The 17,813-nt window shown below is 45.1% G+C and overlaps 1 protein-coding gene across 4 annotated transcripts in view; it reads left to right on the top strand.

Annotated features, from left to right (window-relative positions):
• vwc2 (von Willebrand factor C domain containing 2) overlaps positions 1-17,813 on the top strand; it is a 248,810-nt gene that overhangs the window by 48,492 nt on the left and 182,505 nt on the right. For all 4 annotated transcript variants that reach the window (XM_078538638.1, XM_078538639.1, XM_078538637.1 and 1 more), the window contains exon 3: positions 11,191-11,320. In XM_078538638.1, coding sequence (XP_078394764.1) covers positions 11,191-11,320 — 130 coding nt within the window. The remainder of the gene's footprint in view (positions 1-11,190; positions 11,321-17,813) is intronic.

Here is a 17,813-nt window from a genome sequence, read left to right as displayed (position 1 = left end):
TCGGATGGGCCAGTTACTCCCAGAGTCAGCTGGGTGAATGGCCCTGGAGCGTGTACCTGCTGATCTTCCACCCTATGTGTGCCCTTGGCTGACTCTGTGAGCGGAAGAGGTTGCTGGAGTGAGATTGAGGTGCCCAGCACCCCACTCGCGTACAGACTGTTGGAGGCCAACTATGGCATCAGTGACGGAGTTAAGCCCGTGCAGCAGTGCAGGAATGACCTCCGGGACCAAAGTCTCCATCTTGGCTGCCATCCTGCCAGTGTTGACCTCGATGCATTGCAATGCCGGTGCTATCACCTTAGCCTGTAAACAGATGGACTTCTCCATTGTGCCTTGCAATCTGAGGAGTGTAGCATACATCCCTTCCTGTTGTCCCTAAGCTTGCCTTTGCAACTCCAGCAACTGTGACATGACCGAGTCCAGGGGCTCATCATCTGACTCGGACTCAGCAACTTTCTGGCCTCCAGAAATCCTCCGAGTACTGAGGACCTGGGAAGTCCCTGCCTCCGCCTGCTGTGGATCAGAAAGTACGATGTGCTCCCCAGATTGTGATCCCAAGGCAACTGAAAAGCTAGGTCCCACTGAGATGTGTGTCTCTGCGCTGGTGGAGGGTGTGGGTGAGCGCTGTAACGGGACTTTAGGGAGGGTGCCTTCAGATCCCTCTTCAGAGGTTTCTTTGGAGCTTGATTGGAGGCCCCGGGTCATGGACTCTTGTCGGCTGTTTGGCAGATGTGCCTGTGAAAGCAAGGGGAGATAACTAGTGCATGGCAGTGGCCTGTAAAAGAGAACACATCACTCACAGCATGGTTGTCTGATGGCTGTTGCACTGCTGGATCCTCACTTGGTAGAGCAGTGCCAACCTCACCGTCAGCACAGGACCAGTCCTGGTCATTGCCAGCCAGCTGGATGGCTCTGTTTTCGAACTCTGTCAGAGTTTTGATTTCCAGCATCTCTCTACCTGTCTGCGACCTTTCCCTCCTATTGTGAGCCAGTTTAATCTGCACGGATAGAGATTGGGAGAGTGTATCTGCCGGGCCAGATGATAAGTATGCCTGGTGAGTGGTTCCATGGACGGGATGAGGACAATGACGGTGTGCATGAATAAGTAAATGGTGATGTCCTTGCACTGGCAGTGAGTGAGCACCCTGTGGATGTGAAGTGGATTTGTGAGTGTACGAGTTGGGAATGATGAAAAGGGTAACTTACCTGGCGGAACAGAGGAGATCATTCATCCTTTTGCGGCGCTCGGTGGCTGTCCTCCTCTGCAGGGCATTCGCGCTGACCACCACTGCCACCAGCTCCCAAGCCGGGTTGGTGACATTGCTACCCATCTAGCAGCCAGAGCGGGAGTAGAGCAAATCCTGTTGGGTCTCCATGGCATCCAGCAGTCACTCGGACCCGTCGTTGAAGCGGGGGGCTGCAGTCTTTTTGCCTTTGCTGGCCATTTCTCCCGGACAGTGATGGTGAAGTGGGGTGATGAGTGCTTTGCTGGTGGCTCCCTTTTAAAGATGGCGGCCAGCATGATGCAACAGCGGGGTGATGGTAGGCAGGCGAATGAGAGCCCACCCGCCATGGAAACAGTGTGTTTCCCGGGAATGCATAAATAATGAGGCAGGCTTTAGAAGAGAACGGCGTTAAAACCCGCCATTTTCATCGGCGGGTAGGACACCATTTTACCTGCTTGCTACCGCATTCAGTGCAATTCTGGGAAAATTCCACCCTTAGTCTCAGATCCACCCCTTTCTCCCTCAAACTGAATATAAAATTCAATCATATTATGGTCTTTGCTACATATGGGTGCCTTCACTATGAGATCATTAATTACTCCCATCTCATTGCACAATACCAGGTCTAGTATAGCTTGCTTTCTGGTTGGCTCCACAGCTTGCTGTTCTGAGAAACTATCCCAAAAACATTCAATATATTCCTCATCTAGGCTATCTTTGCCCATCTGATTTTTCTAGTCAATATGTAAATTAAAATCTCCTATGATTATCGCCGTGCCTTTCTGACAAGCTCCAATTATTTCTTAAAAACAAAAAAACTGTGGATGCTGGAAATCCAAAACAAAAAATAAAAAATACCTGGAAAAACTCAGCAGGTCTGGCAGCATCGGCGGAGAAGAGTACAGTTGACGTTTCGAGTCCTCATGACCCTTCAACAGAACTGAGTAAAAATAGGAGAAGGGTGAAATATAAGCTGGTTTAAGGCGGGGGGGGGGGGGGGGAAGAGAGAAGGGGGGGTGTGGTTGTTGGGACAAGCAAACAGTGATAGAAGGAGATAACCAAAAGATGTCACAGACAAAAGAACAAAGAGGTGTTGAAGGTGGTGATATTATCTAAAAGAATGTGCTAATTAAGAATGGATAGCAGGACAAGCAAGGTAGCTCTAGTGGGGGTGGGGTGAAATAAGACTAAAAGGGCATAAAAGGTATAGATAAATGATCGGTGGAATACATTAAAAATAATGGAAATAGGTGGGAAAAGAAAAATCTATATAAATTATTGGAAAAAACAAGGAGGAGGGGGAAGAAACGGAAAGGGGGTGGGGATGGAGGAGGGAGTTTAAGATCTAAAATTGTTGGAACTCAATATTCAGTCTGGAAGGCTGTAAAGTGCCTAGTCGGAAGATGAGGTGCTGTTCCTCCAGTTTGCGTTGAGCTTCACTGGAACAATGCAGCAAGCCAAGGACAGACAGGTGGGCAAGAGAGCAGGGTGGAGTGTTAAAATGGCAAGCGACAGGGAGGTCTGGGTGATGCTTGCGGACAGACCGAAGATGTTCTGCAAAGCAGTCACCCAGTCTGCATTTGGTCTCTCCAATGTAGAGGAAACCGCATTGGGAGCAACGAATGCAGTAGACTAAGTTGAAGGAAATGCAAGTGAAATGCTGCTTCACTTGAAAGGAGTGTTTGGGCCCTTGGATGGTGAGGAGAGAGGAAGTGAAGGGGCAGGTGTTGCATATCTTGCATTCGCATGGGGAGGTGCCGTAGGAAGGGGTTGAGGTGTAGGGGGTGATGGAGGAGTGGACCAGGGTGTCACGGAGGGAACGATCCCTACGGAATGCCACCAGTGGGGTGAAGGGAAGATGTGTTTGGTGGTGGCATCATGCTGGAGTTGGCGGAAATAGCAGAGGATGATCCTTTGAATGTGAAGGCTGGTGGGGTGATAAGTGAGGACAAGGGTAAGTTAGAAACATGATAGGGTCCCCCTTGTCCTCACTTATCACCCAGAGGAGGCAAAACTGCAGGGTGGACCACAGAGACATAGTATAGGACAGACCAGAGATGTGGTGAGGAATGTGTGCAGGGCACCATTGTTGCAAGGGAACTATTGACTGAGCAGCAGTTCAGCTGAAGGTGCTCCGTATAGTTGATGACAGAACACATACCTGGCACTGGACGATGCCTGAGCTTTCACATGGACGGCAACCAAACCACATCTCTGCCAATACAACCATCACATAAAGATAAAAGCAAAATACTGTGGATGCTGGAAATCTGGAATAAAAACAGAAAATGCTGGAAAAACTCAGCAGGTCTGGCAGCATCCATAGAGAGAGAAACAGAGTTAACTTTTCGAGTCCATATGACTTCTTCAAAGCTAAAGAGAAGTAGAAATATGATGGATTTTATACTGTTTAAGGAGGAGCCTGTGGAGCAGGTGGAACGGGTTAGAAGGCCAGGGATAGGTGACAGCTAAGGGGAGATTGACAAAGATGTCATGGACATAAGACAAAGAGAGTGTTAATGGTAGTTTTGAAGAGTAAAGTGGCATAAAGGTAAGATAGTGGAAGGTGTTAATAGCAGAACAGGGGTCACACTAGGTGAAAGCAAAACATAAAAAGAAGTGACAGGTGGCCCTGTGAGAGGAGGGGGGTTTAGGGGAAAAGGATAAAAAAATGAATGAATAAATTTTAAAAATTAAATAATAATCAATAAAACAAATAAATAAATTAAAAACTGGATTGAGAGAAAGGGGTCTAGAGGGAGGAGAGAGTTCATGCTCTGAAGTTGTTGAACTCAATGTTAAGTCCGGAAGGCTGTAAAGTGCCTAATCGGAAGATGAGGTGCTGTTCCTCCAGTTTGCATTGGGCTTCATTGGAACATTGCAGCAGGCCAAGGATGGACATGTGGGCATGAGGGCAGGATAGTGTGTTGAAATGGCTAGTGATACGAAGGCCTGGGTCATGCTTGCGGTCTGAGTGAAGGTGTTCTGCAAAGCAGTCACCCAGTCTCTGTTTAGTCTCCCCAGTGTAGATGAGACTGCATTGGGAGAGCGAATACAGTAGACCAAATTGAAGGAAGTGCAAGTAAAGCGCTGCTTCACCTGAAAGGAGTGTTTAGGGCCTTGGATGGTGAGGAGGGAGGAGGTAAAAGGGCAGGTGTTGCGCCATCTACGATTGCATGGGAATGTGCCGTGGGAAGGGGATGAGGAGTTGGGGGTGATGGAGGAGTGGATCAGGGTGTCACGGAATGCTTATGGGGGCGGTGAGGGGAAGATGTGTTTGGTGGTAGCATCATGCTGGAGTTGGCAGAAATGGCAGAGGATGATCCTTTGAATGCAGAGGCTGGTGGGGTGAACAATGAGGACAAGGGGGATGCTATCATGGTTCTGGGAGGGAGAGGAAGGTGTGAGGGCAGAGATGCGGGAGATGGGTCAGACACAGTTGAGGGCCCTGTCAACCACAGTGGGGAGGGAACCTCAGTTAAAGAAAAAGGAAGACATGTCAGAAGCGCCGTTTTAGAAGACAGCATCATTGGAACATATGTGACTGAGGCAGAGGAACTGAGAGAACGGGATGGAGTCCTTACAGGAAGCGGGGTGTGAGGAGCTGTAGTCGAGGTAGCTGTAGGAGTTGGTGAGCTTGTAATGAATATTGGTGTACAGTCTATCACCAGAGATGGAGACAGAGAGGTTAAGGAAGGGAAGGGAAGTATCAGAGATGGTCCATGTGAAGGTGAGCGAGGGGTGGAAATTGGAAGCAAAATCGCTAAGTTTTTCCAGGTCCAGACGAGAGTATGAAGTGGCATGATACGGTCATCGTTGTACTGAAATAGAGTTGTGGGAGGTGGTCTGTGTAGGACTGGAACAAGGAATGTTCCACACACCCTATAAAGAGACAGGCATGACTGGGACCCATGCAGGTGCCCATAGCCACACCATTTATTTGGAGGAAGTGAGACAAATTAAAGGAGAAATTGTTCAGTGATGGAACAAGTTCAACCAAGTGGAGGAGAATGGTGGTGTTTGGGGATTGTTTGGGCCTCTGTTCAAGGAAGAAGCAGAAAGCCCTCAGACTATCGTGATGGGGGATGGAGGTGTATAGGGATTGGACGTCCATGGTGAAGAGATGGTGGTTAGGGCCAGGAAACTTGAAATTGTTGATATGACATAGAGAATCAAAGGAATTGCAGATGTAGATGGGAAGAGACTGGACAAGGGGAGAGAGAACGGAGTCAAGATAGGGAGAAATGAGTTCCATGGGGCAAACACAGGCTGACACAATTGGTCTACCAGGACACTTCTGTTTGTGGATTTTGGAAAGGAGGTAGATGTGGGCTGTGCAGGGTTGGGAGACTATGAGGTTAGAAGCTGTGGAGGGAAGATCTCCAGGGGAGATGAGGTCAGTGACAGTCCTGCAAACAATGGCTTGATGTTCGGTGGTGGAGTCATGGTCCAGGGGGAGGGACGAAGAAGTGTCTGATAGTTGGCACTCAGCCTCTGCAAGGTAAAGGTCAGCACACCAGACAACAACAGCTCCATCCTTGTCAGCAGGTTTGATAGCAAAGTCAGGATCTGACCTGAGGGAATGAAGTGCAGCAAGTTCAGAAGGAGACAGGTTGGAGTGGGTGAGAGGAGCAGAGAAATTAAGACAGCTGATGTCATGCTGACAGTTCTCAATGAAAAGATCAAGAGAAGGTAAGAGGCCAGAGGGAGGCATCCAGGTAGAGGGAGAATATTGGAGGTAGGCGAAAGGATCCGTTGAACAGGGGAGGACTCCTGCCCAAAGAAGTGAGCATGAAGGTGAAGGTGACAGAAAAAGAGTTCAGCATCGTGCCGAGCCCGGAATTCATTGAGGAGAAGACGTAAGGGGGTGAAATTGAGTCCTCTGCTGAGTACAGAACATTCAGCATCAAATAGGGGAATGTCAGGGTGTATGGTGAATACACGGCAAGGGGTTGGATAAGAAGACAGGATGGGGTCAGAGGGATGGAAAGGGGTGTAGGGTCCCGGATGGGCGCTGCTATCAATAAGTTGTTGGAGCTTGCATTCCTTAACACCTGAAAGGAAGAGAAAAATGTTTCTTGTTAAGGTGTCGGATGAGACGAAGAATAAAATTAAACTGGGAACAAGGACAGCTTTGAGATAGAGTAAGTCAATGTTGCTAAAGAGAGAGGTTGAGTGTGTATATATGGTGGCGCATGGCACGGAGACTGGATCTCAGGATGTAGCGAGAACAGCAGTCCAAGGAACGTTGTATGCCCGGAGATACCTGTAGTCCTGGGTGGGTTCGAAACATGAGGGGTGGAACTTCAGTTGGAATCCACGTGGGGTAAATCGGAGACGGAGATAGTCACTGAGAAAGGAAATATGGCTGTGAAAGCGAGTTTTGGTAAACACCTTGTCAAACACCAGGTGGGAAATGGAAAGCAATAAAGGTGAACAGGGTGAAAGAGTCAACTGGAAATCCTGTCGGAGAGAAGGTCAGTACTTCTTCAAGGCAGGCATTCCTGGAAGAGAAATGGCAGTGAATTAAATACTAAGATGAAAGCAAAATACTGTGGATGCTGGAAACCTGAAATAAAAACAGAAAATGCTGGAAAAATTCAGCAGGTCTGGCACTTAATGGTCTCCTGACTGTAGTCTCCCATGGCATTGGTGAGAACCTGATGAATATTGTGTATATGATAAATAGTCTTTGATATGGATCTGTATACAGCACGCAAATCATTGAATAAACCAGTGAATTTAATATAGCAGTGAGTGAGACTATTTTCTGAACTATATACATATAAAAAACACCGCATTGACCACCTTAGCGCTAAGATGATGTGGTGTACTGCAAACAAAGACATTCCTATGCAGTGCTGCCCTTGTTGCTTTAGAAGAGGTGGCGATGGCCTGCTCATGTCTTTGGCTATGCAGCTGTGAGGACTGTGGTGGTCAGCCTCATCGTGCAGGGACCTATTGGGACACTTCCTGCAACTGTGCTGTCTGCGTCTCTGCAGGGGCGGCCATCATCAATGGATTCTGGCTCACAGATGCTCCCTCTGTCAGAGGGGCCAAGGAAGCTGAGGATGGTGAGTTTTCCTCAATCTGCATAGAACCCTCCGCTTCCTCTGGGACATTCTCAGTCCTTTGTGTGCTCTTTCACTGACTTGAAGGTGTCTGCTGCTGGGGTAAAGCTGGCATCCCCTCCAGCCAATGTTGGGCCACTTGTGAGAGTGTCCTGATCAGGGTCCTTAGCTCCTCATTTACTCCATGGACTTCAGGGCTCAGGCTCTGCACTGACTGTTCCAGGCTCTGAACTGAGTTGTCCAGGCTACAGAGAGAGCCATGCATCCTGTTCAGCACATCACAGTGTTCCTGCATGCACTCCAGGTGCTCCTGCATGTGGCTGTCTATGGGTTTGGCCATTCTGTCATGGGTGGAGCTCAAGTGTTTGAATCCCCGAGACAAAATCGAGCACATCTGCACCATTAACTCCTCAATTCACAGTGTCGTGAAGCTATTAATGTATATAATATTATTAGAAAATATTTTTCTTTTAAAATAGAGGTTTAGTCTGTGGATGTGTCTTAATTGGATTAAAGCCAGCTAGTCTGAGTGCTTTGCTGTGTACTAGTTTTGAGATGTAAAAGAGGTAGAGTGCATTTGCATTTTTTGAATAGAACATTTAAGAAGTGGGGTGAAAACTGACACCTATCTAGCAGATACCAAGCAATATGTTTATATTACCAATAAAATTGGTACTTTGAAAGGGGCTTTATTGTTAATCACTGGAGGCTGGTGATACAATGAGAATTTACATTCAATGGGCAGTGGTAGTTGTAACTTCAGTTTTTGTGTGTGCAGGGCAGAGGCAATATGAGCTCAAAAGGCAGCTGTAAGCCCCCAACTGTCTCCACAGGAACTAAAGTGAAAAGAACATCATTTTGAATTCGTCAGGTGAAAATGCTTTGCCTGGTGTTTGGTTAAGTCTATGTGTTGCTGTTGCCTTAATGGAGATTAGTTTGGGAATTTGTTAAAAGTTATGATAGTAGTAATTTGAAGCTATGTGTGTATATATTTTAACATGTGTAAATTAATAAAATGTTTCATTTAGTTTAACGTGAAACCTCGAGAACTGGTGGTCTGATTCCTGAATTTAGAGTCGCATCTCAAACATAACACTTAAAGTTATAGGTTATGATAGTTGTTTAAAGTTTCCCTCTGGGATTTTTAAATAACTCAGCTGTACCAACTGCATCGGTCATAACACAGAGCATGAGCTCGAAATACCTCGGGGAACTCTGCCAGATGTCCACACATCTGCTGCTGCGGGCCCAAATAATGAGCCCCAAGCTGTGAGTCCTGATATCCTTCCACACTGCCTCACACAGCATCGCTGTGACTGCTCTCCCCCCTCCAAGGGGTGCAGCCCACAGGTAGCTCTGCCTCAAATAATCCCTCCTGCACACTGGTGCTGTGCTCTTCACCCAGTGCCCCTGACTCTAATATTGTGCATGAATCCACCAAGGTGTACATTTCTGAGCTGGTGCCTAGTGAGCTACTATGGTGTGATGCTGCTTCCTCAGACATGTTTCCCTCCTGTTGGTGAGAAAGACTCTCCTTGGCTCCTGGGGGTGGGGCAACATTGCTGGGACCTGTCTGAGGCACAAGACAAGCTGATGAGAGGAAGGCATTGAGGCTGTCACGATTCTTCACAGATGGATAATGCCACTATGTCCAGAGCTCAGTATGCTGTCAGACTAGGCTTTCATTGCAGATTCAGTGCTGCCCTTCCACCTTCCAAACCCCTCCTCTTCTGCATTCAAACAAGATCATTTCCTCAAGATCCACCACCATGACAACCACCACCATACCATTCCTGCAAAGGCCTCTTTCAAGGCATTGTGCACCTGGAATGGGAGATTAGTCATCATTAACATGCTCTCACGATAGGGAACTAGCGATCTCTCCTCCTCAGTCCTAACAAACTGCAGTGCTGGGGTCCCATCCCCATTCCTCCCCTTTCACAGATGTTATGTGCCTGCTTCTCCTGCAAGGACAACAGAGAAAGGGAAATGAGGTAGTGCAGTGCTATGTGGTGAAAGGAATCTCCTCTACATGGTTTGAAACAGCATCTCCTCTTTGGCAGCCTTACACATTAGCACTGGGTGCTGTGTCAGTGACCTGGGCACACACTGCCCCAAGGTCAAGGAGTAGCTTCGCCCTTTGTCCCCCAGATACTGTGCAGGTTCAGGCTGCAATCCAAGAGGGGACACCGATTAGCTGGGAGTATCACGCACCTTGCCAGAACACAGCAAGTCACTGAGCCTCTTGCAGCACTGCAACTATGTTTGTCAGTGCTCATCACCTGCGCTATATGCAGCCATACCCTTATGGTCAGGCTGGGAAACATCTTGCAGCCCACTGGGTAAAGGATGTCCTTTGTGTCTACACCAGGATATCCAAGTTGTGGTCACTGAAGCATGGAGCTGCCATGCCTGGCTCTCCTGGTTGCTTTTGGCTGTGGCATTCTAACAATGGAATAGATAAAAGTATATGGTTATGCTATTAAACTAGTAGTCCCAAGAATCATGAGCTCAAATTCCAGCATGGCAAGTTACAGAAATGAATTTGATAAACTTGGTACTTTGTGGCTTGTTCCAGGCAAAAAGACCATGAAAGTTTTAACTAGAAATTTCCAGAGCCACACAGGTCAACCTGCAGCTATTTTTGGATTAATGCTTCATCAGAACTTTGAAAGTTGCAAAAGCCCAACTGGTTCACTCATGTCCTTCAAGGAAGGGAACCTGCCAAGTCATACCTGATCTTGCCTGCACGTAACACTAGGTCACACTGAATAGCTGACCCTTAAAGCTCTCTGAAGTGGCCTAGCCATCTTCTAAGATATGCAAATAATTGGTAATTAGGGGAAAGGCCTATCACTACCTTTCCAGGTCAACTAGGGATGGGGAAAAATTTGACCTTGCCAGTGTTGCCCATATCCTGAGAACAAAGTAAAAAATATGTATTTCCATATAGAAAAAGACAGCTTTTGCCCAAAATTGTGATGTCCAAGTCCAGCTTATCCTGTTCCTTGACTTTATTCATTATCATATTCACTTATTGTTTGTTTGAACAATTTCACTTACGCTTAAATATGTAAAGCAACACTATCTTAAGAGTTAATGTTCCCAATCATGTCTACTTATAGTGCAATAGCTATTTTGGCCATTGCTGTCTTTCCTGGAGTTATTCCAAGTTTACATTTGTCACAATTGATCATGTGGAATTGTGTAGGCAGGTAATTTAAAAAAAAACGATCTTAGTGTATGCATCTGATAATGAAAAAAATCCAGCAATTATGACACTGCCCGTCATTATTTGAGAATATGTGCTGAGATTGAATGATCACCCAGGTGTGCTCACATTCTCAGTTGCTTCCCTAACCCATTCCCCCCCCCACCATCCCACCCCCGACAACACTCCCACCCCAGGCAGTGTGATGTTTGAAGCAACTTAGAATTGTTGCTTCGATCATATGTTATTTCAATTAAATAGCATTCACATTTGATGTAGATGGTATTATCACATTTTAATTATGAAAACTGTTTTCCTTTGAAAAGTTTTTTGAAAGTAATGTTCAGATTGTTGACATTCTAAACACATGGTGGAAAATTAAGTAACTGGCACTGTCCCTGCCTCTGTTTACAGTGTAACCAATCCGGAAAAGAATATTGTACAACATTAAGCCTACCTTTTCAGCTCTTTGCATAATCCTTGTCATTTAAATTTTGCATGTAATACAAACAAAATGCACAATGCAGAGCTATGACACTAGGAAGCTTTAAGGTCAATTCACTCATTTATGAGCTATAAATCCTATCCCAAAGATCTTCATAAAGTGCTCACTATGTCCGGTTCTGTACTTCATGTAAAGTGAGCTTAGTCCTGTCACTTTCAAATGCTGTTTCCGTTTTAGGTTTCTGCCTGCGAAAAGTGCCGCTGTGAGCCCAATGGAGAAGTGCACTGTTCCGTAGCGGAATGCGCTCAGGTTGAATGTGTGGATCCAGTATATGAACCTGATCAGTGCTGCCCTATCTGCAAAGATGGTATGTGCTTTCCAAAAATAACTCATTCTGTTTTCATTATTTTTAAACTGTGCCTATCTGGCAATTTAAGAATCAAACATTCTACATAAACTAATTGTAAAAAAGGAATTTATTTGACAGTAATTAATTGTTATATTCTATAGGATATATTTTGTCATCTAGTGGTAATATTACGTATATTTACTATAATGCAAGCTTTCTCACGATGGTTTATTCACATTCACATCAAAAGATAGCATTTGTAGAACTCCCACGTCACCCATGATCCAGTACTTACGCTGCAATGCATGGAATGAATAGGTTAGCATGCCAAGTATGATCCTTTTACAAAGTTATTTTACACAGATGTTTCACATGACCTGCCAACCATGCAAGTGCCCTCTTAGGCACATAGGTGGCAAATAGGCAGAAGAACATCAGGCTATCGGACAATATATTTCAGGTTAAATTGATAATTGGATTTATTGCAAGAAGCAATACACGTGCAGCAGAGCAAGGTTAAATCTAGGCACAACTGATTTTGTGATTTGAAGAAAAAACTAGACTCCCTAGAATTTTAAATCAGTTTTAAGTACCTTTAACTTGAATCCTTTGATGATCCTTTATGTGTGTCAAGTTTCTTTCTCATCAACAAATTGTGAGAATATGGTTGAACTGAGTGAGCTGAAAGATAGGAGAGCTGGCAGCCGAAATGAAAAAATGAAAACCTTGCATTTAAATGCATGTTTCACAACATCAAGATGTTCCTAAAGCGCTTTACAGCCATTGAAGAACTTTTTTCTGGAGGTGTAGTCACTGTTCCATGCTGAATCTCTCACATTAGATCAAAGCAGGCCTTTTACAGTTGACAGATTTCTCTCCCAATTACTTCTTAACGTGTGCATAGTCAATATTAATTACTTATTTTCTCAAGTGGATGGATAGCTGATTTTTGTTTTCTGGAAAGGATTTATTAAGTCAGTCTTCAGGCAAAGCCTACTAAAATTTCATATATAGTATGGCTGCTCCTTTAATAGATGTCATGATCAGAGACAGCTCATTCCAATCCAGCCTTGGCCAGTATATTTTTGGTTTATTCACAGCTCCCAAGACAAATAATACAGGAAATCCTAGCAGCTAAAGTTCTATCTTAGGATTGCCGTGCATTGACCTAGTTAAGCTTCAAATGGAATTAGATGATGCAGAAATATTTTAAAACATGACGCAGAATGAAGTTCATAATCCACCACAAATTCCACGTATTTTTTTCATAAGGAATTTTTTTTTTAAATGAAGGGAGCGACCTGGATTGTACCATTCCATTTTTATTATAATTTAATTCCTATTGTATTTTGCCATCTAGGAACATTAAGGATGCTCAAAATTCACCAATGCCTAAATCTCAGTAATAATACACAAACATTGATCAGCTTATGGCTGAGGTATTGATGCTAAATTTGGGATGAACATTTTAGGATGATACTTTAGGAATGCCTAATCACTGTATCATTATTGAAATAAGTTTTAAAAACATTAACCATTATACATAGACTTTGTTCAAAGGGATTCTTGCCACATCTTCAAATGCATTTATAAGCAAATGACAAAAATCATCCTATATGGGCTGGACTATCTTACAGTTTTCAGCAATGGTAACAATGCGGATTGAGGATGGGCAAGGATAAATAGGAAACTAAAACAGCTCTGTATTTTTTATCAGGAAATTCATTATCGATTGTTAAGTTGGAAGATTGAAAGGGTGATTGGCTTGTTTGTCCTATTTGTTTCTTTCCATCTACCCTTCCAGTGACATGCCTCCCTTGAACCTTTCTCACATTAAACACTATTCATCCTAACTTCTTTTCATCATTGTGCTAGGCTCAAGTTCCTTTAAAACAAGTCTATACTCGTCCTTCGTGCTTCCCTTGATAATCTCTGCATTATCTACCTTTCCTGAGGCAATAACACAATTTTTCCCCCTTTTTATCCATTATTAATGAATGTAACTGAAAGGTACTTGTCTTCCTTTTCACTAAAGCTTCCCTGCCTGGTTATTCATTTAATCACTTTCCCAACACAAACTGCACTGACAATTCTGTAGGTCTTGTTGCTAATACCCATTTTGGTCTCTCCTACTCCCCTGGCACCTTATTGTTTAACTGATTTTTGGGGTGGGTGCGATGGTGGCATGCCAAATTGATTAGGAAGCCTTATTTGCCCTGACACATGAGCAACATTTATCATCACGTTTTCTGGTGCAAGCCCACATGTTATCAAATTTATTGAATTCAGTTCTCCAATTTGCTATAGCAGGATGAAAATCAACAACTTCCATTTTCTAGTCCAATACAATAAGAACAGGGGGGGCGGGGTGACAGCAGTTACATCAGTTGGTTAGATGGCTAGTATGTGGTTCAGAATAATGCAACAGCACAGGTTCAATTCTTGCTCTGACTGAGGTAGACTTAGGACCTTGTCCTGCCCCTGAGAATGGAAGGCAATGGCAAACCACCACTGACAAAAACAGACAAGAAAATGGCTCAGGATGAAGCATCAGCAGACAATGAGCCAAGGACTTGCCTCTGAGCAGAGCACTCACCCCATACAATAACCACCAGGTAAGGTAATTAGCTATAGTCCACAAAGCATAAGCATCTAACGCCATTAGAAAGAGACAATTGGCTATATATACCTTGAGGGTCCCACTCTGCAAGCATGGGGCAAGGTGAGGAGGCAGGCCTCCATGAACTACTGCAGCTGGTATAGGGATTGAACCCTTGCTGTTGGCATTACCATCTAGCTAACTGAGCTAACCTTCCCCCTACAATAACCACTACACTGCCTCATTTAAATAACTGACCTAGGTCCTCTCCACTTCTAATTCAAAATCCTTCTAGTGTGCTATCCTCTCAAGCCACAGACTAACATCCTCACCACCTCACCCTCGCTTAGTTTAGGTATTTTCAAACTTCCCCTCTCCTCTGTCTTCTCTGCCCTCCTATCTATTCAGTTTTAATTTTTCAATGGTATGCATGGCTATCCAATTGACCAAATCATCTTTCATCTCTTGTCATCTCTGCAGCCACGGTTTTCTCCTGCCCACTCTACCCTAATCTTGCATCATTCTGCAGCTTTCCTTCCACCCTCTTTATCATCTTCAATAACCATTTCTTCCATGAGACTCCTCCTCACTAAACTCTTGACAGCTTTACCAGCCGTGTTAGTCTGCATGCTAGCCGACATTGCCAATTGCTCCTTCCTCAGATACACTGTCTTTCAAAATTGCCAACATCACCCCTCTCCTCAACAACAAATCTTTGACAAAACAACCACATCTGTAGCCTCCTATTCCTCTCTAAGATCTTCATATACTTTATCACTTCCCAACTCTATGACCTTCTCTCAAAATTCCCTATTCCAATCTTCCCAGTTTGGTTCTACTCTATTCGCAATACCATGACCATTCTAACCAATGTTGTAAATTACATGCTCTGTACCTGGGATATATTACACCTGCTTGTTCTCCCTGATACTCTATTGGTTTGATATTGTTGACCATGCCATCCTTTTTCAATGACTCCCCTCCATTGCACAGCTTCATGGCACTGCCCTTGTGTAGTTTCACAACTACCTATCCAAATGCAGTCAGCAAATGTCAGTAATGGACAATCTTCCCAACTCACCACACTTCAGCCAGTTCAGTCCAAAATGGCATTTGGGATCACAGGATCCCAACTTCTCTGTTAAGTAGGCCCATTGCCTTATTCAGTCAGTCCAGTGAACAATGTCATAGCTGCAATAAAGGTAGCAATAATTCACAACCATTTTCAGGATAATACCATCAATTTTCTGCCAAACAGAAGGATTGAAAATTCAGCCTCATAGTGCACTGCTTACTTGCTTTCAGCTTACTCCCTTATCTCTTTCCTGAACGTGTGAGTCATGGTAAGGGTACTGTTCCATAGGTTCCAGCAATCCTCTGCCAACTGAACATTGTTCATGTGAGTGTCAGAATGCATTGAAGTCAAACCTCATCTTCTCTTCATTTTATGTTCACCTGTGTGCACTTTCCAGCACGGATCACTGAACAGAGATGGAATTTATTACCAGCCTGGGAACACTGAGGATGTAACATCTCTGGCATCACATCCGCTCTAATTGGCTAACTGAGTACAAATTGAACTGGAGAGGTGGGGTGAGGGGATTGGGAAGTTTTCTGCACAGTGCATTTTTGCAATTTAATACTTTGAATGGGAAGAGCTGGTGGCTAGAGGCTTTGCCTTTTCAAAGGTCTCCTAGAATTCCAGATATTAGGCTGGGGCCCAGATATACTGGCCCTGGCCTAAATACTGGCCCTCCTGGTGCACTCCTACTGAGTGGCTGCACATTTTCAGCTCCAAGAGCCAGATTTCCGAAATACCTGTGTCTTCGAAGCACGATTAATGGTATGTGTTTATTTCCCCGTTCAAGTAGTTTTGTTCAGTCTTATGAGGATACAATGCAAGCCCACAAGGGAATTGTGTATCGTGTCTTTCAAGAAGGTAGAATATATGAAAAGGATTTATTTAAAGTGTTTTGCAGCTCCAAGCCTCAATGTAATGCTGCATTCACCTCAGGGTAGCTTTTTTCTACTTTCAGAAATGTCACAAAGCATTTATGTTAAGTGATTTTTTTGCTGCAATTTTCCTAATTTGTAATCCACATGTTTTCAAAATCAGTACATCATGACTTTCACAACTTTCTGTCTTTTGCCTCCATCTCTCCAGACAGTGCAAATTACTCAACTGAAATATGCATACAGTTACACAATTATTGACTCAATTAGATGCAGGAGTTGAGATGAATGTTACAAAGTATTATGAATAACAAAGTTACAAATTGCCAATTTCCTGCAGTACATAGAAGATTTGCTGAATAGTAAAATATTTTGGAAATTGTACCTAATTTCCATTGCTAACAGGCTACAGTATCCTGTAAAGAAAACATTTTTTGTCATAGTACAGCTCATGTTTCTGCATTCAAAAAATATTGTAACAAAGGGTGGAATTCTCCCAGAATGAAATTAAGTGCGGTGGAGGGCAGTTTCGGCAGCGCCCATCCCGCTGTCCATGACGATGGCAACTTGTGCCTGATTCTGCACTTGGAGCCTCATTAATTATACAAAGGAACGTTTCACTCCACCTGGCAGGTAGGGAAATGATTTGTGTGCCCCTCGTCAGCTGGCGGGTTCGAAGGTCTGGGCGCCATATTTAAACACTAGTCCAACACACAATCTCAATCTCTCCAGCCCACCAGAGATGTCTGCAACCCTCAAGGGAAAGGCCGAGAGCCTTAGGATGAAGTCTGCACCCTGCTTCACCCACCAGGCCCTCCAGGCCTTGGTCAGAAGGGTGCAGGAGCAGCTGCAAGTGCTCTACCCCACGGATGGCTGCAGGAAGCATAGCAGCCTCACCTCTCGGGCCTGGGACACCGTAGCGGAGCAGGTCAGTGTGGCTGACAACCAAGTGCCACCCAGTGCAGGAAGACGATGAATGATCTCGTCCGCTCTGCCAGGGTAAGTCATCCTTCAACACCCTCCAATATCAAACACTCATCATGGCATCATGCACTCAAGCGGCTGCTCTCTTCATGGGTTTCACGCAACTATTAACAGGGTGACATGTCAACACTCGTTCTCTCGCCGAGACATTCACATCACTTCCAGCCCATCTATCATGTTGCTCACACTCCATTCTCTGGCCATTCTGGGGAGGGCTCACCACACACAGGGGACATGCATCTCACCCAACCTCTGCTCCATCCCTTCTCATCACATGCCTTTCTTTCTTCTTCATACAGGCCAAGCTGGTGCACAATAGGCATAAGAGAGCACAGAACAGGGGAGGGATGTCCAACATCCTCGCCCTCAGTGAATTTGAGGAGGCTGCAGCCGAACTGGCTGGGAAGGACGGGAATCGCTCCTGTGGGGAAGAGGAGATCGGCCTCTCTCACCAACCCAGTACAGATCACAGCTCCATCACCTCATCAAATCTTCACATTCACAGTGAGTCACATGCAGTCTTATCTAGCTCATGTTCATTAACTGAAACTCTTTTCTATTTCTAGGCACAAGCACATCGAGGCCCCCTGTATCCAGCCCAGCACCACCACTGTTAGCCGCCGGACCTCATCCGAGGACAAAGCTCCAGAATAACCATCACGGCACTCACACGCACCATCCACCAGCTCAGAGACACACACGTCGGTGGGGCACAGCTGTAGATTAGACTCGGCTCATTTTCTGGGGAGCACCTCACTGACACATCCCTGCAGCAGTCGGAGGCAGGGGCAGCCCAGGTCTCTGGCACTCAGGGGGCTGCTGGAGACCAGCCACCTGCTCGGCCCGAGTCAGATGATGAGCCCCTAGAGGCGGCAGCCATATCCAATGCTGGAGATGCAGTGACAGGCGGAACATCAGGCACAGATTCGACAGTCACTCAGCAGACCAGAGCGATGGAGGGGTCCGTCCTCGTTC

Source organism: Cetorhinus maximus, chromosome 3 (assembly GCF_964194155.1).
Source record: "Cetorhinus maximus chromosome 3, sCetMax3.hap1.1, whole genome shotgun sequence".
Lineage (NCBI taxonomy): Eukaryota > Metazoa > Chordata > Chondrichthyes > Lamniformes > Cetorhinidae > Cetorhinus > Cetorhinus maximus.
Note: the sequence above shows the minus strand (reverse complement) of the source record. Positions and strands in the feature narration are given on the sequence as shown.